At 47.4% G+C, this 22,151-nt stretch overlaps 1 protein-coding gene across 1 annotated transcript in view; it reads left to right on the top strand.

Moving 5' to 3' along the window:
* Positions 1–20,988, top strand: part of actn3b (actinin alpha 3b) — a 29,835-nt gene extending 8,847 nt beyond the window's left edge. The window contains exons 2-21 of the mRNA XM_030338825.1: positions 5,258–5,372; positions 5,610–5,729; positions 6,418–6,504; positions 6,870–6,957; positions 7,688–7,766; positions 8,380–8,461; positions 8,888–8,973; positions 9,664–9,756; positions 10,241–10,471; positions 10,674–10,821; positions 11,916–12,066; positions 12,584–12,692; positions 12,902–13,042; positions 13,567–13,749; positions 15,144–15,278; positions 16,026–16,205; positions 17,073–17,219; positions 17,633–17,698; positions 18,152–18,310; positions 18,982–20,988. Of these exons, the coding sequence (XP_030194685.1) occupies positions 5,258–5,372; positions 5,610–5,729; positions 6,418–6,504; positions 6,870–6,957; positions 7,688–7,766; positions 8,380–8,461; positions 8,888–8,973; positions 9,664–9,756; positions 10,241–10,471; positions 10,674–10,821; positions 11,916–12,066; positions 12,584–12,692; positions 12,902–13,042; positions 13,567–13,749; positions 15,144–15,278; positions 16,026–16,205; positions 17,073–17,219; positions 17,633–17,698; positions 18,152–18,310; positions 18,982–19,140 (2,559 nt within the window). The 3' untranslated portion in view covers positions 19,141–20,988. The remainder of the gene's footprint in view (positions 1–5,257; positions 5,373–5,609; positions 5,730–6,417; positions 6,505–6,869; positions 6,958–7,687; positions 7,767–8,379; positions 8,462–8,887; positions 8,974–9,663; positions 9,757–10,240; positions 10,472–10,673; positions 10,822–11,915; positions 12,067–12,583; positions 12,693–12,901; positions 13,043–13,566; positions 13,750–15,143; positions 15,279–16,025; positions 16,206–17,072; positions 17,220–17,632; positions 17,699–18,151; positions 18,311–18,981) is intronic.
* The last annotated feature ends 1,163 nt before the right edge of the window (positions 20,989–22,151 follow it).

Genomic DNA, 22,151 nt, shown 5'->3' with positions numbered 1-22,151 from the left:
CACACACACACACACACACACACACACACACACACACACACACACAGAGAGAGAGAGAGCTCGGTAGCCAAGCTGTTTATCCCCTGAACTTAGACATAAACATTTAGGTTTGGATGCCGGCCATGCCATGAGAGGCAGACAATGAGCCCCAGTGTACTGTCACCATTCGTAGGCGCTTGGGTATTATGGGATGGATTATGCAAAAATTATGCCCCTCCCTCTATGGCCCGCCGGCCCTGATGGAGGTTGTGTTGTTATGAAGATGGTATTACAGCTGAGGTCAGACTCTAGTTTATTAGATGGAATACATCCTTTCAATGGCAGCAACGCACACACATACACGCACGCGTCGCTGCTTCTCACCATAAAATGTTATAAATCCTAGATGTGCAATTATAATATCTGATGATGATTAATAGATGACATAGGATTCATTGACGTTATAAATTGAACACAACTCATTTGAATCTAATTTTTCATTACAGTCGCATGTAATGATTGCAATCTTCTTATGCCAATTCGTTATTTCATCCATTAGTTCCCATCATTCCCATCCACTATGCACATTCCCAACCATTTCCAACAAATATGCACATATAATTCACACATAAAGGTCATGCATCGATTAATGACAAGAACTCATTTAAATTGAAAATAAAACTGTGTGTGTGTATGAGAGAGAGATTGCTGCGGTCAGGATGAAACCAATGCTTGACCATCTCCACAAAAAGTTTTGCAAGTGTAATCCCCATTGCCTGTATCTATGACATGTGGTCATGTTATAGACTTGGAGATTCTACATTTAATATCCTTTGTATTTTGAATTAAAGTAAAATCAAAACAATTCAGTGCAATAATCCTCTCCCCCACATGTGTGAGAAACTCCAGGGAGTGAGACAGTAACGGGGAAGAAACGTTTCTCATTAACCTTGACTTGATTGAATCACTTTGCTGGGTGGAAGATGGAGTGTGCGGAGGAAGCAAACCGCTGTTTCAGGAGCAGAGCCAGCCAGCGAGAGAAACTGAGTACTGTCATTAACACACTTCCTATCTCTCGGGGGCCTCGGCCGGTGGAGGCATTAACACCCGTTCATCTGTCACCCGTCATCCGCTTATTGATTAGAAACGGCCTCTGATACGTTGGGTCCCTTTGGGAGAATGACGGGCTCCTCAAACGGGTCCTGTTGCACTATTGATTCGGAAATAGCTTGTGAGGTGATTTAATTAACGTGATGCAGGTGCAACTTCTCCTTCAACCTGCAGCTGTTTAATCTGTTGGTGGCCTCTATGGAGTATCTCTGAGTGTTGGAGGGGGAGAGAGGGGTTCTGTGTGTGTGTGTGTGTGTGTGTGTGTGTGTGTGTATGGGGGGGGGGGAGATGGCATTGTGTGTTTCTGAGGTCCTAAGGCACGGTTAGTGGCCTTGAGACCAACAGCTGTATGCGCCGGTTGTTTCTGTGTGGGGCGGTATGGGTATGTGTGTGCCATTGTTTTTATGATCAGCTGATCTCCCCTGTTGACCCAGAGTGCAGGGCAGGTATGGAAGACATGGTGCCCAGTGTGAGGGTGATGAGTAGGTGAGAGTTAATTTAGACTCCTCGATGGCGTCCATTTTGTGTCTCCTGCCCTCTGCGAGGATGTCGATGATGTCATCAATGAGTAACAGAGTCGTGGTCAGAGAGGGAGTGCGAGAGAGGGAGAGAGAAAGGGCAAGAGACAGAGGGTAACAGTGAAAGAGCTATTGACGTCCAAGCGGAAGGCATAGTCTATGACTGCATTGTCCATAGGCACAAACAGTGTAGTGTTAAATTACTCATTTCCAATTTTAGCGGGCGACTCGTCTCGGCTTTTTTAATGGGCTGGTAGTGCAGGTAAGCCTATTGGAGGGCTGCGCTGCACTGCCCCCTGGAGGCCGGCACTGGGACCTCTGGACAGGGATGGGAGTTGCGTCAGCGCTTTGACAGGCTCCCAGTCAAATTTGGTGTGTGTGTGTGTGTGTGTGTGTGTGTGTGTGTGTGTGTGTGTGTGTGTGTGTGTGTGTGTGTGTGTGTGTGTGTGTGTGTGTGTGTGTGTGTCAGCTGAGATGAGTGTCAGCAGGCCTGTTTTACCCAAGGGGGGTAGTTTAGGTTGTGTGTGTGTGCGCGTGTGTGTGTCGGTCATGGCACGCATTCAGCTGGGTTGCCGTGACCTCATTTCACAAGGACCCTGAAAAGAGAAATGGCCCCCCACCTTGCCGCAAACAGTCTCATTCAGCAGGTGTTTGTGGAGAGCGAGGGAACATTTCAGTTTGGCGAGTTTGCGTCGGTGGACCGTACCCCCCCCCCCCCTCCCCCCGCTTATTAGCCTAGCTCTGGCCTATGTTTACTGCACTATTATTTTACTTTTAATGTCGTTAAAAGGTGTACATGACACAGAGAATCTCCCTCTATTCGAGTGGTGGGATCTTCTAAGAACTAGCAGGGTATGTTATCCTGGTCTACCCTGGCTTTTTTCAGAGGCCCACGTTACTGTAGTTGAAGGATTATCATTCCTTTAAAGTGTTCAAGTGGCTGGTTCTACTCTACCTCACACCTTTTTCATAACGTCACAATCTTTAAACCCTTTTTGTCTGTTTTTCTTTCTATCTCTCTTCGCCAGTCTTTCTTTCTGTCCTTCTCCTTTGTCTCTCAGTCCCTCTCTCTCTCTCTCTCTCTCTGTCGCTCCGTCTCTGTCTCCCTCTCCCTCTCCATCGCCATCTTTCTCTCTCTCTCTCGATACTTCGCCAACTTGGCCCCTTCTTTCTTTCTGTCTGTCTCTCTGTCTCTGTCTCTGTCTCTGTCTCTGTCTCTCTCTCTCTCTCTCTCTCTCTCTCTCTCTCTCTCTCTCTCTCTCTCTCTCTCTCTCTCTCTCTCTGTCTCTCTCTATCTCTCCCTCCTTTGCTATTACTCTCTCTGCGTCTTGGAGTCTAACACTCAGCCTTAGGAATCCTGCACGCTCAGCTGTCCAGTGGTGTCCCATAGCTGCCCGATTTAGCCTGCACTCCTACGACTCCCCCCCCCCACCCCGTCCTAGACTCCTCTCCTTGCCTTCTCTCCTCACCCTCTGGTCCTTCATGGACCTTGTCTTTTGCCAACCCCTTTGTGAAACCTCTCCGACATGACGCTCCCCACCTCTCCCTCGTTTCCTACTTCCCACGCTCACACATACTAACACACTTTCTCACCCATTCTCTTCCTACCGGGCCCTCGCAAGCTTGGCCTAGCCTGGCCTGGGTCTAGCCTGGCCTGCCCTAGCTGAGCCTGGCCTGGGTCCATCCTGGTCCGGCCTGGTTGGGCTACCTCCTACCTCTGCTGCTTAAGGAGTCTTTCTAAATTTGGCACTGCCTGGCCAAGGAATCCCCCCTCCTGAGACCACCAGACGGTTTTAGACAAGCGGCTCTCTTTTTGTTACAGCTCTCTCTCTCCGTGCGTCGCTTGTGTAGATCTTTCTATCCATATGTCCATCCCTCTCTCTCTAAACATGGCTTTAGACTCCTGTTTTTGTAGTTATTCTTCCTGTACAGGTACACACACACACACACACACACACACACACACACACACACACACACACACACACACACACACACACACACACACACACACATACACACACACACACACACACACACACACACACACACTCCCACACACTACTTGAATCGAGGACTCTCTTGCTCTTGCTCCCCCATGAACACAATCTCAGTTTCTCTCTCTCTCTCTCTCTCTCTCTCTCTCTCTCTCTCTCTCTCTCTCTCTCTCTCTCTCTCTCTCTCTCTCTCTCTCTCTCTCTCTTTCTCTCTCTCCCTCTAGCCTTTGCTCTCCCTTCAACACTCACGCCCCCGCCAGCCCATCTATATTCCACTCGTTCAGCCCCCACAACGATGTTCTGGAACTTTCCATTTTATTGACCTCCCACCATAGTCACGCACATGGACCACATTCGTGACCAACCATTGCAGTAGTCTCTCTATCACTCTCGCTCTGTCTATAACCACTCTGGGATTGATTGCCTGGCCTGATGGGCGAGAGCGCATCAGGGAATGCCCCCCAGGCCTCGGGCTGCCGTTCACAGGCGGAAACGAATGCTGTTACTCAACATTCATCTCCCTTTAGTGTGTCTCTGTGTGTGTGTATGTGTGTGCGTACTGTTTTGTGTCTGTGTGCACAATTGTGTGTATATGTGTGTGTGCCTACAATTGTGTGTGAAAAATAGATAAATACCCACACAGTGTCTGAGCCAAGAGTGCCAGCGCCCCCTTCATACAGAATAATTACTGCAGGAAGGCCGAGACCAGCGGGGAGCAGGGAGAGGAAGGGCCAGCAGGGCAGCTTAGGCTCCAGAGGGGGTTATTCAGCAGACACAGAAACATAAAGGGAAATCATTACAATGGAGAACATATGATGGAATGCACAAAGCAAAACTATGTTATGAATAATAACAAGCAGCGCTACTCTAGTTACTCAATAATATTGGTGGTATATACATTTTTCAAATATCGAATTAAATGCTACGTCGCACAGGTTGAAAAACACTGATTTAGGCTGTGATGTACCGCATGTACAGTTAAAGCATAGTATGGGCTCCGATCAAACTCTTTCAACATCTTTATTTGGAACATTTGAACGTTTTATTGAGAACGAATCGGGGGGTTTGCGCCCAGCATTTCACAGCTTTGCCTCTATCCATCATCCGTCTATCCTCTGGGCCTACAGTGGCAGCCATACAACCCCCTCCTCTCCTCATCCCTCTCCATTATATCTCCGTCTCACTCACTCACTCTCGTGTTGTGGTCTCTGGTGGTTTTCGCCTCTTTGCTGATTCTCTCTGTACTCCTCTTCCGAAAACCTTTGTCTTTATTGGCACTGGTTGGAATCTTTTGCTAAAAACAGAGTAGAGTACACCGAGATCATAGATGCTCACAGAATGATAAAGCGTTAAGCAAATGACAAGGATGTGCCCACACACATGCACATGCCCACGCGATACAGGGTAATTTATCCAAGTTTGGTGCTGTTGCAATGTTTTTCTGACATCATGACCTTCGTTAATGTTGTTTTCCAAGACAAAAGCCCGTGCGTGAATGTGCAATTGATCCAGGAAAAATTATGCATATTTAGATTAGTAAGCAAAACCACTCTGCCTCAATCGTACTTGCTCACTTCCACCCCCCCCCCCCCCCCCTCCCATGTACTCCCTCTCTCTCTCTAACTCCCCTCCCACCCTCTCTCTCCCCCCCAGACGTTCACAGCATGGTGTAACTCCCACTTGAGGAAGGCTGGTACCCAGATCGAGAACATCGAGGAGGACTTCAGGAATGGCCTGAAGCTCATGCTTCTGCTGGAGGTCATCTCTGGTACGCGCACACACATATACGCACACACACAGTGTACATTTACATACATGGTCTCCATTTACCAATGTAATGTGGGTGCTATTTATGTCCTGCCTGTCGAACGTTGAGGAGTCTGCTTGGGGTTGAATCATGTTCAAACCTCAAAGTAATGAACTTCATGTATCTATCTTTATTAATTTTTGGCATGGATTTGAATGGATTTGAATTTGAAGGTATGGACAAACTTTATTTCTGCAGGTGAGAGGCTGCCCAAACCCGACAAAGGCAAGATGCGTTTCCACAAGATCGCCAACGTCAACAAAGCGCTGGACTACATCTGCAGCAAGGGAGTCAAGCTGGTGTCTATCGGTGCTGAGGGTGAGGGCCGTCCCCCCATACTCACATCACCTCCCTATCCCGGGGGGGGGGGGGGGGGGGGTCCATTAGACCATGTGCTAAACGCTCAGATAGTTACTGATTCTTCATGAGGTTGATTAAGTGCCCATCTGTCACCATTAAGCCATAACTGGCATAACTGGGGTAACATGTCACCAGAACTACAGTATAACATGGCTTAACTGGGGTAACATGTCACCAGAACTATAGCATAACATGGCTTAACTGGGGTAACATGTCACCAGAACTATAGTATAACATGGCTTAACTGGGGTAACATGTCACCAGAACTATAGTATAACATGGCTTAACTGGGGTAACATGTCACCAGAACTACAGTATAACACGGCTTAACTGGGGTAACATGTCACCAGAACTATAGTATAACATGGCTTAACTGGGGTAACATGTCACCAGAACTACAGTATAACACGGCTTAACTGGGGTAACATGTCACCAGAACTATAGTATAATGTGGCTTCATTTCACCTGAAGTGTGTGTGTGTCTGTGTCTGTGTCTGTGTCTGTGTCTGTGTCTGTGTCTGTGTCTGTGTCTGTGTCTGTGTGTGTGTGTGTGTGTGTGTGTGTGTGTGTGTGTGTGTGTGTGTGTGTGTGTGTGTGTGTGTGTCTGTGTCTGTGTCTGTGTCTGTGTGTCTGTGGTGATTTGCAGAAATCGTTGATGGCAATGCAAAGATGACCCTCGGTATGATCTGGACAATCATCCTGCGTTTCGCCATCCAGGACATCTCCGTAGAAGGTGAGTCTGTGTTGGCGTGTGTGTGTGTGTGTGTGTGTGTGTGTGTGTGTGTGTGTGTGTGTGTGTGTGTGTGTGTGTGTGTGTGTGTGTGTGTGTGTGTGTGTGTGTGTGTGTGTGTGTGTGTGTGTACCTGATACACTACACACAGTTCCTCATTTCTTTCATTCATTAACTCAGTTTAACTTGTTACAGTTACAAGGCCCATTCAAATGATACATTGCATAATATTAATAATAAATATAATAACAACATCAACAATGCATTGCTCGCTTTCCGTGTCGACAACTCCTTCGGTGTTTACAGGTTCCAGATTTCTCTGCCTTTTCCTGTGTCTCATCTCTGGCCATCTGCATGTGTTTCTCCAGAGACCTCCGCTAAGGAAGGTCTTCTGCTTTGGTGCCAGAGGAAGACTGCCCCCTACAGGAACGTCAACGTGCAGAACTTCCACATCAGGTGGGCCAACAGCGACACTCTGTGGCCGACGACGGAACGACAGACTCATTTTATTTTCATTCTTATTTTTTCCCTTTTTTATTTGCTTGTATACTTCTTTCTCCTTTTCGAAATCTGGATTTAAGTTCCCAGCTTGTTCTGCTATTTTTCTTCTGCTTTATTTCTACTCGTCTTAAAATCGTCCCTCTGTTCATCATTTTATTCCACTTCCTATTCTCTCCCTTCCACCCCTCGCGCCCCCTCCTCATCTCTCCTTCCCTCTCGTGCCTCACCTGCCCCCTCTCATGTCTTTTTCCTCTCCTTCTCCTCTCCCATCTCATCTTCCTTCTCTTCACCCTCTTCCTCCTCCTCCTCTCTAATTATCCCCTCCCCTCCTTCTCACACTCCTCCTCCCCACTCTTCTCCTACTCCTGTCTCCTTCTCCTCCCCACTCTCCTCCCCGACTCTCTCCTCTCCCCTCCTCCGCTCCCTCTCTCCTCTTCCTGTCTCATGTCTCCTCCTCTTTCTCTCTCCTCTCCTCCTGTCGTCCCCTCCTCCTCCTCCTCCTCCTCCGGTCTCTTTATCTCTCCTGTCTCCCCCTCTCCTCCTCCTGTCTCCCGCTCTCCTCCTCTTCTCTCCCCCTCCTGTCTTCCCCTCCCCCTCTCCCCTCCTCCCCCTGTCTCCCCTCCTCCTCCTCTCCCCTCCTCCCCCTGTCTCCCCCTCTCCCCTCCTCCTCCTCTCCACCTCTCAGTTGGAAGGACGGCCTAGCTCTGTGCGCCCTCATCCACAGACACAGACCCGACCTCATTGATTACTCCAAACTGAGAAAGGTGCCGATCCTTCCTTCGTCCCGCCTCCCACGGCCCCTCCACACTATGTGTTCTCCAGCCTTTGCTTCTGCTTTCGTCCTCGCTTTACTTATAGCCAATTGGGATTCCATTAGGATTCAAGCCCTCTGAATGCCTTGAATGAATTGGATATTTGTGTTATTCATTATTTATTCATTAATCCTTTAATTATTGTCTCATTATTATTTCAGCCTCTATTCGATTTTATTGTTGTTATAAGTAGCAGTAGTAGTAGTAGTAGTAGTATTAGTGACTTTTTAGTGTAATGTTCATTGAATGATGACGTAAATGTTTACAAATGAAAAAACATAAGTTAGTTTTTAGTTAGAGTTAGTTTGCTTCAGTGGTTATATTAGAATTATTGATTAAAAATATTATGGATTTGTAGGATCCGATTTATTGATTTGAGAATGTGTTGAAAACTGTTTAACAAAAGGTTCTCCGCTAACATTCTTACAGTCAGTCCTTAGACCCTGACCATGTGTTAGCATGACAACGGTAGCCCCATGTAGCTGGGCAGAAAGAGCGGTGCCTGAACACACACAGGTCCACGCTGCTGTACCTCTAACTCCTCCCTTGTCGGCCCTGTGTACAGGACGACCCCATCGGCAACCTGAACACCGCCTTCGAGGTGGCGGAGAAGTTCCTGGACATCCCCAAGATGCTGGATGCTGAAGGTGAGGCGGACAGAGCCTTTGCACAGGTGTGTCTCGTAACGATGACTCCGCCTCGTATGTACCAGGGTACATTTAGCAGACTGTGATGGTGACGGTCAGTCTGCTACCTGGGACCCTGTACATGTAAGGAGCAGACCCATCGTTAGTTTTATGAGCGACATTATTATATCATTATGTATTTGTTGGGTAAGTATGCAAATTATCTTTTTTTTATTTAGCATGCAAATATGTTTAATTGAATAGATACATCTCTTATTTTGTATTCTTTTATTCTTACCTATTCTAAATGTCATGTGCCGTGTTTTAATCCAATTTCGCTATTCATGTAAACCTCACAGGAAGAGTGCTTCCCTTTCTGCAGTCCAGTTCAACAAGTATCGTGCGATCTTGACCCGTTACCCCCCACTCTGTCCCTCTCGCTCTCAGATATCGTGAACACCCCCAAGCCCGACGAGAAGGCCATCATGACCTACGTGTCCTGCTTCTACCACGCCTTCGCCGGGGCCGAGCAGGTGAGAGCCCACAGCGGGCCCAGTGGTGAAGGGTCAGAGTTCAGGGGGTGAAAGGTCAAGGGGGACTAAAAGAAAGAAGAGAGTCTCTAGTCTTTAGGGATTTATTTCCAGACTCCTCACACTTGGGCCCAATCCCATTTCTACCCCTTACCCCTTCCCCTTACCCCTCCCCCTTGTGTGAAGGGGTAAGGGGAAGGGGTAAGGGCTTGCGCCTTCCCTTTACCACTTACCCATACCCCTTCAAAACAAGGGGGAGGGGTAAGGGGAAGGGGTAAGGGGTAGAAATGGGATTGGGCCTTATTCTTCTCGTCTACCCTTCTTTTATTTTGATGAGGATGTTTTTCTCAAATTAAATATTTGAAAATATTGAAATGTCATAAAATGTCCTAGAGACCACTTGATGTTTGCCTTCTTATGGCTTCTCATTTTTCAGTTACAGTTACAACACAGTAAATCAGAAACATGAAAGAAATCCAACAAAATCGACATTACCGAACAGCAAAGCACTGTTTTAACCAAAGCTGATCCTTTTGATATCAATATACACAACAAATATTCCAAGACTCTGAGATTGATTCGTCAGTCACTAAAGCCCATGAGACATGTCTAGTAGCACCCGTTCCCTGGCTCGTGTGTTCTGTAGCGCTGGGGGCTGTGTGAGTGGTGATGGTTGTACCTTCTGTGTGCCAGGCGGAGACTGCTGCCAACCGCATCTGCAAAGTCCTGGCCGTCAACCAGGAGAACGAGAAGCTGATGGAGGAGTACGAGAAGCTGGCCAGCGAGGTGAGGGAAACGCACACGCATGCATTTATGTCTGGTGAATCTTTCAAGGCCATTTAAAGGCCTGTATGTACCCATTCCCTGCCTGTTTCCTTTCCCTTTCAACCCATCTCCTGCCTGTTTCCTGTCTATTTCTACCCATTCCCAGTCTGTTTCCGTTCTGTTTCTACCCATTTTCTGCCTGTTTCCTTTCTGTTTCTACCCCTTTCCTGCCTGTTTCCGGTCTGTTTCTACCCATTCCCTGTCTGTTTCCGGTCTTTTTCCTGTCTATCTCTACCCCGTTTCCTGTCAATCTCTACCTGTCCTTACTTTTTCCCGCCCTGTTCCCTTCCCGTTTCCTGTCCATTTCTCCCTGGTTCCTGGCTGTTCCCTGCCTGTGTCTGGTCCATTACTCCCCGTGTCCCTCCCTGTTCCCTGCCTGTGTCTGGTCGGTCCCTCCCTGTCCTCACGCCCTGTGCCCCCCTGTGCGGCCCCTGTGCCCCCCTAGCTGCTGGAATGGATCCGCCGCACCATCCCGTGGCTGGAGAACCGCGCAGCCGAGCAGACCATGCGCGCCATGCAGCAGAAGCTGGAGGACTTCCGCGACTACCGCCGCGTGCACAAGCCGCCCCGCGTGCAGGAGAAGTGCCAGCTGGAGATCAACTTCAACACCCTGCAGACCAAGCTGCGACTCAGCAACAGGCCCGCCTTCATGCCCTCCGAGGGCAAGATGGTGTCGGTGGGTGGCACGCGCACAAACAACACACCATTAGCCTCCTTTTCAGTGACTACTTTAGACCGGTTTGATCCGGTCCGTTCAATATCGTGTGGGTGAAAACGATCATCGAACGTTTGTTTCCAATCTCGTGTGGATTTTGTACTGTGCCGCTGTTGTGATTGGCCGAGACTGTAACGACGGCCCACTGCCCTCTGACCTCCAGGACATCGCCAACGCGTGGAAGGGGCTAGAGCAGGTGGAGAAGGGCTACGAGGAGTGGCTGCTCACCGAGATCCGCCGGCTGGAGAGACTCGACCACCTGGCCGAGAAGTTCAAGCAGAAGTGCAGCCTGCACGAGACATGGACCTCAGGTATGCCCCGAGAGAGAGGGGGGGGGGGGGGGGGGGGGGGGGGAGAAGGGGAGAGAGAGACTGAGAGAGATATAACTGGAGAGAGGGAGGGTCATAAATAGAGAATAGGCCTGGAGAGAGGGAGAGAGGGAGATAGAGAGAGTGAGAGAGAAAGAGAGAGTGATGTAAAGAGAGAGGGGCATAAACCTCAGTCAGGAGTGATGGCGAGAGAGAGACATAATGGGATAGAGAGAGACTGAGAGAAATAGAGAGACAAATAGAAGGGCAATAGAGAGAGAGGCCTTCAGCTCAACTCAGGGCAGGAGAGGGAGGGAGAGAATGAGAGAGAGAGAGAGCGGGAGAGGGTCATTTAAAGGGCAGGGGGGGAGAGTGAGCGATTAGTGGAGAAGAAACTTGGAAAGGTTAATTGTGGATATGCTCCTTCGTCCAGGTCGTAAGGGCCAAGTGATTTAGAGCAGCTTTCAATGCATGGCCGAGTTCCGGCATTTAAATAAGATGATAAAAAAGTCCAAAATGTCTTCCTTTCTTCATTCCTGCCCGATATAATAGCCTAAAAAGTTCTTGGCTATAAAAAGTGGCCTCCAAGTGCTCATAAAAAGCCTACAGTGGGAAAGAATTACCGAGAGCCCTTTTGGCAGTGAATAAACCATGTTAACACGCTGGGCTGAGTGGAGAGCAAAACAAAGAACAACCTGCTAATTAGAAACCATTAGCTCTTCCCCGCTAATGGAAGACCAGCAATGTTTGGTGTGTCCCCTAAAGAGTGTGCGTGCGTGTGTGTTTGTGTGTGCGTTTGTTTGTGCTTGCGTGTGTGTGCTTGGTATCTTGTTTGTTTGTGAGTGTTTTTGTGTTTTGTGTGTGTCTGTGTTTTGTGCTTGTAAGTGTGTTTTGTGTTTGTGTGTTTTGTGTGCCTGTCTTTGTGTGTGTGTGTGTGTGTGTTTTGTGTGTCTGTGTTTGTGATTGTTTGCGTGTTTTGTGTGCCTGTCTGTGTTTTTTGTGTTGTGTGTGTGTTTTGTATGCGTGTTTGTCTGTTTGGTGTGCCTGTCTGCCTGTCTGTGTGTTTTGTGTTGTGTGTGTGTGTGTGCGTGCTGCAGGCAAGGAGGAGCTGCTGTCCCAGAAGGACTTTGAGTCGGCCTCCCTGATGGAGATCCGTGCCCTGATGAGGAAGCACGAGGCCTTCGAGAGCGACCTGGCCGCCCACCAGGACCGCGTGGAGCAGATCGCCGCCATCGCCCAGGAGCTCAAGTGAGTGGCCGGCGGCCCACTGAGGGCCCTGGGGGTTCCCAACCTCTGGGTCGGGAGCCTGGGCCGGCTGATGATGCTAATATGGGGTCATGGGGAGTTGAAGACTTTTTTGTGCTATGGATATTTGATGATATATTTTTGTGTTATATCAAAAGTTGAGTTGTTTATTTTTTTGGTTCACCCTTTGGGGACCGTAGCTTAAAGGAGCTGTGTGTAACAAATGTTATGTACTGACTTATCAAATGACCATGATGTGTCATAATTAAATACTGCTCCTCTGACAACAAGGCTTCAGCCAGTGTTCTCCTTTGAAATGTCCATAATATTTGCCTTTTTTTTTTACACCTACTTGTGTGTGTGTGCATGTGCGTGTGTGTGTGTGTGTGTGTGTATGTGTGTGTGTGTGTGTGTGTGTGTTTGTGTGTGTGTGTGTGTGTGTGTGTGTGTGTGTGCGTGTGCGTGTGCGTGTGCGTGTGCGTGTGCGTGTGCGTGTGCGTGTGTGTGTGTGTGTGTGCAGTGAGCTGGACTACCACGATGCCGTCACAGTCAACGCCCGCTGCCAGGGCATCTGCGACCAGTGGGACAACCTGGGAACCCTGACCCAGAAGAGGAGAGACTCCCTGGAGGTACACACACACACACACACAGATAAAGACACACACACACAAATATTACAAAGACACACAAAGACACACATTACAAAGACACACACACACACATATTACACATTTCACAGCCTGTGGTGTTAATCTGTGAGAGGAGATGAATTTGCCCCCTGCGGTGAGGCGGCCTCTCCTGGTAGTGTGTGTGACCCTGTGTTGACCTCTGACCCCAGCGCGTGGAGAAGCTGTGGGAGACCATCGACCAGCTGTACCTGGAGTTTGCCAAGAGGGCAGCGCCTTTCAACAACTGGATGGACGGAGCCATGGAGGACCTGCAGGACATGTTCATCGTCCACAGCATCGAGGAGATCCAGGTACACACACACACACACACACACGCATGCTAAAGGAGCATGCACACGCTAAAGTCACACACGCGTGCCCTAAGTACAAATACACACACGGTAATGCAAACCAACACGCGCTAAATACAAACACACACACCCATGCTAAATACAAACACACCCATGCTAAATACAAACACACACGCACTAAATAGACACACACAGTCAGACACCAATGCTAAATACAAACACAAACACACACCCATGCTAAAAACAAACACGCGCACACACCAAGCCACGCTAAAAACAAACACACACACGCTTAACAGACAGACAGACACACATCCTAATCACACATACACACGCTAAACACATTTGAACACGCATACACTCACGCTAATTCTTCACGGTTTCAAAAATGACATATATCAATGTTATATATGGTTAGAGTTATGAGGGAGAGTCATGTCATTGTTGTCCTTGTCAGTGATCTAACAAGGAGCCGACCTGCCTCCCCCAGTCCCCCCAGGCTAACTGACCCTCCTCTCCCCCAGAGTCTGATCACGGCCCACGACCAGTTCAAGGCCACCCTGCCCGAAGCAGATAAGGAGCGCATGGCCACCATGGGCATCCAGAGTGAGATCCTGAAGATCGCCCAGACCTACGGCATCAAGCTGTCCGGCATCAACCCCTACACCAACCTCTCCCCCCAGGACATCAGCAACAAGTGGGACGCTGTGAGTACGCCCTTATGTCTCTGTCTCTCTCTCTCTCTCTGTGGCCCTGTTACTCTCTGTCTCTCTCTCTCTCTCTGGCCCTGTTACTCTCTGTCTCTCTCTCTCTCTGTGGCCCTGTTACTCTCTGTCTCTCTATGTCTCTGTCTGTCTCTCTCTGTGGCCCTGTCTCTCTCTGTCTCTGTCTCTCTCTCTGTGGCCCTGTCTCTCTATGTCTCTGTCTCTCTGTGGCCCTGTTACTCTCTGTCTCTCTCTCTATGTCTCTGTCTCTCTCTCTCTGTGGCCCTGTTACTCTCTGTCTCTCTATGTCTCTGTCTCTCTCTCTCTGTGGCCCTGTCTCTCTCTCTCTGTGGCCCTGTTACTCTCTGTCTCTCTATGTCTCTGTCTCTCTATGTCTCTCTCTCTCTCTCTGTGGCCCTGTTACTCTCTGTCTCTCTATGTCTCTGTCTCTCTCTCTCTCTCTCTCTCTCGCTCTCGCACTGGTTGGGTCTGATTCATAGTAGGGTCATTAGAGCGTAGAGGGGGGTATCGAAGTTTAGACTGTAGAGGGGGAGGGGGGGGGGGGGTTATAGTATAGTTTTTGCCACCATTATAGCCAAACCCCAAATTATAACTAATACTAAACATAAATAAAACGACTGTGGTTCTTCTTTTTAACCTTTAGCCAGGCCTGAGAGGGGCGGGGGCTTGGTGGGGGAGTTATATAATTATGATTTGGACGTGGTAAATGTCAGGCTATAAAACAATCGGCCAATGTACCATATTAGGAGTTTTGGCTCTAAGCAGCGAGTCCCCACATAGTGCGAGGTCAGAAATAGTGCGGTCCACTTTGGCCTACTGTCACTGTATCCCTCTCGGTCGGGTTATGCTATTTTGTTTTTATTATTTTTCCCCTGAGGGATATTAAAAAAAACGTCATTGGTAGAGACAGACTTAAATGTAGTGGCGACGCCCGTGTCTGTGCACTACTTTGTCTAGGGAATAGGTTGATTACATTTAGCCGACAATGGTGGTAAATGGCTGAAACTGGCTCAGGTCGATTAACTTCACAGTATACACAAATACACACACACTCCCTCAGACACAAAATACAGATAAGAATACTGAAAATCAATTTTACTGGAATAATATCGAAATAGTATTTTGGGTACAGTTCAGGGAATAAAACATGTGAATTGGCATTGGCAAGCGATGGCTATGCAATTACTTCCAGAGAAGAAAAAGGGGGGTTGGAAAGAACCCTTAAAAAGACATATGGATACTGTCCTTCTCTGTACTGCTCTGTGTTGTGCTGATGTGGTGGTTAAAGACATATGGATACTGTTCTTCTCTGTACTGCTCTGTGTTGTGCTGATGTGGTGGTTGGTGACGGTGTGACGCGTCGCTGCCCCCTGCAGGTGAAGCACCTGGTGCCCCTCAGAGACCAAATGCTGCAGGAGGAGGTGGCCAGACAGCAGGCCAACGAGAGGCTGAGGCGCCAGTTCGCTGCCCAGGCCAACATCATCGGGCCCTGGATCCAAACCAAGATGGAGGTACTGCAGAACCTCCAGAGGGTAGAATTCAGTAGGAGCCATCAGTCACATGGCTGGGTCAAAACCATACATATTGGATATGTGGCATGAACGAAATATAATGAGGAGTGAGTCAGTGAAGAGTGCACAGCGTAGCTTGGCTTGCCATGGACGTGAGGGTTCTGGGGAACGCAGATAGTAAGATTCTTATAAACCTAAAGTGAGAGGTGGCCAGCGTTATTTATTTGTAGAATATATTATATTGAATATATTAATTAAACGATTCTATGAGTAACATAATTTAAATCACTATTATGGCTGCTCGGTTATGGAGAAATCATAATCACGATTATTTTGGTCAATATTGAAATCATGATTATTCAGACGATTGTTTTTGAGTTTGAAGACATGATGCATTTATCCAGCATTTCTCTCCAAAAAACACTTTGTCACTGAGAATTCTGAAATTTCCCCTTAAAAAAATAAACAAAATGTTCAAATAGAAAATGTTAAATATATATAATATATATAATAATATATATAATAATAATAATAATAATCATAATCATAATAATAATAATAATCATAATAATAATAGTAAAAATATGTGAATAAAATAATAATAAAAAAGAAAAAAAGGTTTAAACTCAATTATATTAGTTTGGAGATCGTTTGACCAAAACATTGAAATCACGATCAAAATGAGATTTATCGCACAGCCCTAATCACTGTGTAACCCTTAACCCTCTTCTCCCCCCCGGTCTGCAGGAGATCGGCCATGTGTCGGCTGACATCACCGGCTCCCTTGAGGACCAGATGAACAACCTGAAGCAGTACGAGCAGAACATCATCAACTACAAGTCCAACATCGACAAGCTGGAGGGAGACCACCAGCTCAGCCAGGAGTCCCTCATCTTCGACAACAAGCACACTAACTACACTATGGAGGTACATACACACACACACACACACACACACACACACACACACACACACACACACACACACTGACTACACCGTGGAGGTACCACACACACAAACATACACTAACTACACTATGGAGGTACACACACACACACACACACACACACACACACACACACACACACACACACACACACACACACACACACACACACACACACCAACTACACCATGGAGGTACACTCACACACACACACACACACACCAACTACGCTATGGAAGTACACACACGCAAACTAACTACACCATGGAGGTACGCACACACACACAAACACACCAACTACCCCATGTAGGTAAACACACACACACACGCAAACTAACTACACCATGGAGGTACTCACACACACACACACACCAACTACACCATGGAGGTACACACACACACACCAACTACACCATGGAGGTACACACACACACACACACGCAAACTTACTACACCATGGAGGTACGCACACACACACACACACACACACGCACACACACACTAACTACACCATGGATGTACGCACACACACGCACACACACACACACACACATGCACCAACGACACCATGGAGGTGTGCACATAGACACACACACACACACACATGCACCAACGACACCATGGAGCTGTGCACACAGACACACACACACACACATGTACCAACTACACCATGGAGGTGTGCACACAGACACACACATTAACCTTCATTCAAATTCATGTGTAAGTAACGTTTGATAAGTTGGAACCACTAGGTTTAATTGAAGGCTTCAATGGATCAGAACCCACCCTCATCTCCTCTCCCTCAGCAGACATTAACCTCCTCTTCTCCTTCTCTTTTTACAACGCAGCACATCCGCGTGGGCTGGGAGCAGCTGTTGACCACCATCGCACGGACCATCAACGAGGTGGAGAACCAGATCCTGACCCGCGACGCCAAGGGCATCAGCCAGGAGCAGCTCAACGAGTTCAGGGCCTCCTTCAACCACTTCGACAGGGTGAGCGCCGGGCACATGCACTCATACATGTATGGGAGCGTGCAAACGTCCCACTCAGTTCGGCCTGGACCAATACATGTTCATTATTAATTTCGCACCAGGCCCTCGGCTTGAAGTGATATATTGACGTAAGGATAAAGCTAGCCTTCCTTGTTAAGCTATTGTTAAGCAGTAGAAAGTTTTGTTTGTTTTTATGGAACACAAAGTAAAGTTGAGTGCTTTAGTGAGAGTTCACCAAGTTCACCCGTATCAGTGTCAACACTAAATTCAACAAGAGACTCATTCACCACCCAGATTCCTTCACGGAAGGTCCCCACGTTGAATGTATACCCTTGTGCATTAAAAGATAGTTCCTCTCCTCGTGATGAGGTCATGCAGGTGTGTCTTTAATGCCACACTGTTCCGCTCCACAGAAGAGGAACGGCATGATGGATCCCGATGACTTCCGTGCCTGCCTCATCTCCATGGGTTACGATCTGGTACGCTACACACACACACACACACACACACACACACACACACACACACACACACACACACACACACACACACACACACACACACACAGACACACACACACACAGACACACACACACACACACACACACACCTGGCAGCACTGCATGATATAAAGATCATCTTATATACCCACTAACCCTTATCATATGGGTTAGTGGGTTGGCAGAAACCATCTGGAATATTTGGTAACCATGACAAAATGTAGACTTCTTTAGTTCTGCATTCCATGTCCCCACCCAGGAAGCATTTAGATTGAGTTGTCATAGTTTCCCAATTAGATTTTAGGCTAACCCATCCAGCTAAACAATACAGCCGTCGTTTATGCATACAAATCGTTCTCAGTCTCAGTCCAGTCGCTCACTCACTCATGGGTCAATTGATTGATGTATTTCCCCCCCTGTTTGGTCTAATAGGGTGAGGTTGAATTTGCCCGCATCATGACCCTGGTGGACGCCAACAACACAGGCGTGGTCACCTTCCAGGCCTTCATCGACTTCATGACCCGCGAGACGGCCGAGACCGACACCGCAGAACAGGTCATGGCCTCCTTCAAGATCCTGGCCTCCGACAAGGTGAGCGGAGAACCTATCGCAGCCAACGCACCAAATAAACAACTCCAAGGAAACGACTGTGACATTAGACTCATGTTGGGAGTCCCAGGCATTGCCTTTAAAGGCGTGTTCGATGAAGAGTAACTTCTATATGCATGACACGAAGCAATGCGACATGGTTGGGGAAGTGAATTAATAATCACAATTCACCTGGCAAACTGATCGCAGTGATCACTTTGGTCATCGTAGTTGAAATGAGGTTGATCTATTATCTATCTTTTATTTATCAAACCTCAACAGGGGTCCTGTTGTTTTGAAAGATAATGTACAACCCCAGATCTCTTTATTCCACTTATACCCCAGTAACCAACAATGAGAAGATATTAGTCCATTTCCTCTAGAACTTGATTGTTACTTTGAGCGACTTAATCAGCGGAAATTAAAACAATTCCCCCTCCGTGATTTAACCATACGTTGTCTTGCGTTGTCACGGAAACATCTGATAGACAACTGCATTTGCATTTGAATATTTGCTTTTTAATTTCACTTTCGTAACATATTGATTCAAATCCGTTAAAGACGGCAGAAAACGAAACACAATGCGCACCGTGTAAACGTTGACCGACCAATCAGGGTTGAGTGCTCCCCGTCCAGCGGTATAAAAGCCTGTGCTCCTCCTCCCCCCCCCCCAGTCCTACATTACGGTGGACGAGCTGCGCCGGGAGCTGCCCCTGGAGCAGGCCGAGTACTGCATCAGCCGCATGACCCGCTACGTGGGCGCCGACGGTACCACCGGAGCCCTGGACTACATCTCCTTCTCCAGCGCCCTGTACGGGGAGAGCGACTTGTAATGAAGAGAGAGAAACGGCAACACGCACCCCCCCCCACCACTCCTTCTTCTCCCTCCTCCCTCCTCTCTCTCCTCCTCTTCCTCCTCTCCGTCTTTTCCCGCTCCTCCTCCTCCTTCTCTACTTTATCTTCTACCCTCTCTCCTCTCTGACTTCCTCCCCCCTCGCTCCACTCCTTCTCCTCCCCCCCCCAGCCCCCGTCACTCCCGATATGTTTGTGCACTCCCCGCCACTCCCGTAATTACTCCCTGTTTCCCCCCCCCCCCCCCCCTCACCCCACCTCCCCCCCCATAAACCCCACTTTTACCTGAGACACTCACTGCGCAGACCAGTAGAACGGTAGTAGAGCAGAAGGCTTTGTTCACACACACACACACACACACGCACGCACACACACACCCTCCTAGCTTCTGCTTGGACTGTCCCTTATCCCTCCTCTCCCCTTTTGGTTTCCGCCTCATTGCGGCGGTCTTACGATTTTAAAAGAGATAACCTGAAACAATTACACACACACACACAGACATCGAGACATGAGGCAGGTTTTGCACTGAACTGAGGTAAAGGTTAAGCATCGGGGACATATATATATGAATATTTAAATCTATACTTATGTCTGTTGGAGGTGGGTGGTGTTGTCAATGAGGGTGTCATGTTCAGAGATCATTTAGATTTTTTCGAATGTGTTTTAGAAAGGGATTTCGAACAGAATCTCGAACGCGGTTACCGAGCGAAGCCTTCTGCTCTGGCTACCTGTCCTGCTCCCAGATGACATATTTTTTGTAGAAGGGTAATTAAAGAAAAACGAATGAAAAAAAAAAAAGAGTTGGTTGGTTGGTTGTTGGTTGTGTAATTCGTGCAGACGCATGCATGCTGTGTGTTCCAGTCTTTAAATGCTGTCTTTGTGAGTCGACCGACTCGTTCCTTAAAAAGAAAGGTGCTTCACATAAAACAAACCCGTTTAAAACAGAAGGGGATACGCCATTTTTTACCCCAGACACCATCTCACTTTTGGTCTGGGGGGAGGGGGGCGGCAGAGAGCTTATTTTAACACTGGCAAAGTTTCGATGATGACAAGAGAAACTTAAAAAACTTAAATTGGAAGGAGGAATGCATTATGGGTAACTTCAGCACTGAGGCAGGAATTGAATGCCTGGATGGGGGCGGGGGGGGGATTGGGGGCCGTAAGATCGACAAAGACACGATCGGACGGAAAATAACCCTTTTTTCTCCCCAAAATTCTCTCTGCAAAAATGTGGGCGAGAGGCAGAGAGAGAGAGAGAGAGAGAGAGAGAGAGAGACGTGTCGAGGGGCACCAGGAAAGTTCAAGAATAGATTAAGAGAAGGGATTATTTCGAGACCAAAGCCAAAGACTATGTCAGCCAGGAAAAATGTTAGGGGTTTGGTCCCGCTTAAGGAAAGGGGGCAGGTCAAAAGGCCCTTAAATGTCCAATGACATGCCACCAGGTGTGAGTGTGATTAGCAATTAAATGCCATTTTGTGATGTCATAAGAGACAGATTTTCAAAACGGCTTGTAACAGCCAATCAGACTCACACCTGGTGGCATGCCATAGGACCTTTAACACAGTGTCATAAAACAGGTGTGACTCATAATTAATCAACCTCTGTGTAAAGGGTCTAAAGACAGTGGACCCTAATATTAATAATAGCGCAAGTAGTGTGTGATGATGACTACTCTTCCTCTTCTTCACCCCCCCCCCCCCCCCCAAGTCATTTATGTCCGAAAACATGTCCACTTTATGGACAAAAGAAGGTGAATGCATTTCAAAGTTTAAAAAGGAAAAACGAAACGCACTTTGGAATAAAAACAAAAGGAATATTATATGACTACATGACGGTTGTGCCTTGTCATCTTTCTTTATGACAGTTGGTGATTGTGTGAAAATGAATAGTATTTATTGGATGTGTGTACTAATAGTGAGTGATGCCGCTGTCTCCATGTATTTCAGTGTGAACTTATCAGTCAGAAAATGATACCTGCTCGCTTCTCGCTACCGTACATCAAACAACCATCCTAAATAAAACCATTAAAAACAATGTGATTGGAAACATAATATTTGAAGAGGTTTAGTGGACAGCGTGCGTCCACTAAACAGTGGAGCGCACACTCACATATCTGCATCCCCGTGGTAGCGGACGCACACTGAAGGCCCACGTTGCTGTGTCACTGCACACACATGCCAAGAAGGACACAGAGCTTCTTACGCTTCTTTGTTTTTATAGTAGTTCAAGACAAGTCACTTTCAAACCGAAAGGACCAAAAAAAGGATCTGCTGATACTGGGGGACTTCTTGCTGGCCGGACTATTGATTGATTAGTTGATTTCATTTATTTCAGACATTTCAAAATACAAATCAAACATCGCAAATAACACCAAACAAAATAAAAAGCATGACACTACAATAAACAAAAACGATGTGCCAATTATTTCACTAAAGAAAAAAAAATTACATGCATTCTATCAGCAGGACTTTAACCCCGGTCTCCAGAGCTTTAGCCAACACCTCTAGCAATTCCCCACAGAGGATTGGTAATCGATACTGTATAATATACAACTACTAGATATGATATAATTGCGTTTAAAACTTACATTATGGTCCAATTTAATCCAACATTGGTCTCCACTGCACCACTGATGCAAGGGCATTCAGCAATCATCTAATCAATAAAGTGGTTATAGAATCCATTACAAGTCAATTTCTTATACTTAATTTATTAATTTGTTACCTCAGGGCAGTGACTGAGGTAGGGTGCTCGTCTCAGTGGTCCAGTGGAGATGCCTGCCATTTGCACACACTGCAGACCTGAGCTCTATTCCCTCTTAGAACATTCTCATAGGAACTGTAGTTTTACTTTTGGAACCAATGTAATGTGAATTGTAATGTCAGATGTAACTCAGACAAAATTAAAGCAAGCATTTCTGGGGTCCAGGGGAGTGTTAATAAGGACTGCCTTTCATAAACCCTGCAGTCCTGGGTTCGAGTCCCACCAACCA

This window comes from Gadus morhua, chromosome 17 (assembly GCF_902167405.1).
Source record: "Gadus morhua chromosome 17, gadMor3.0, whole genome shotgun sequence".
Classification (NCBI taxonomy): domain Eukaryota; kingdom Metazoa; phylum Chordata; class Actinopteri; order Gadiformes; family Gadidae; genus Gadus; species Gadus morhua.
Note: the sequence above shows the minus strand (reverse complement) of the source record. Positions and strands in the feature narration are given on the sequence as shown.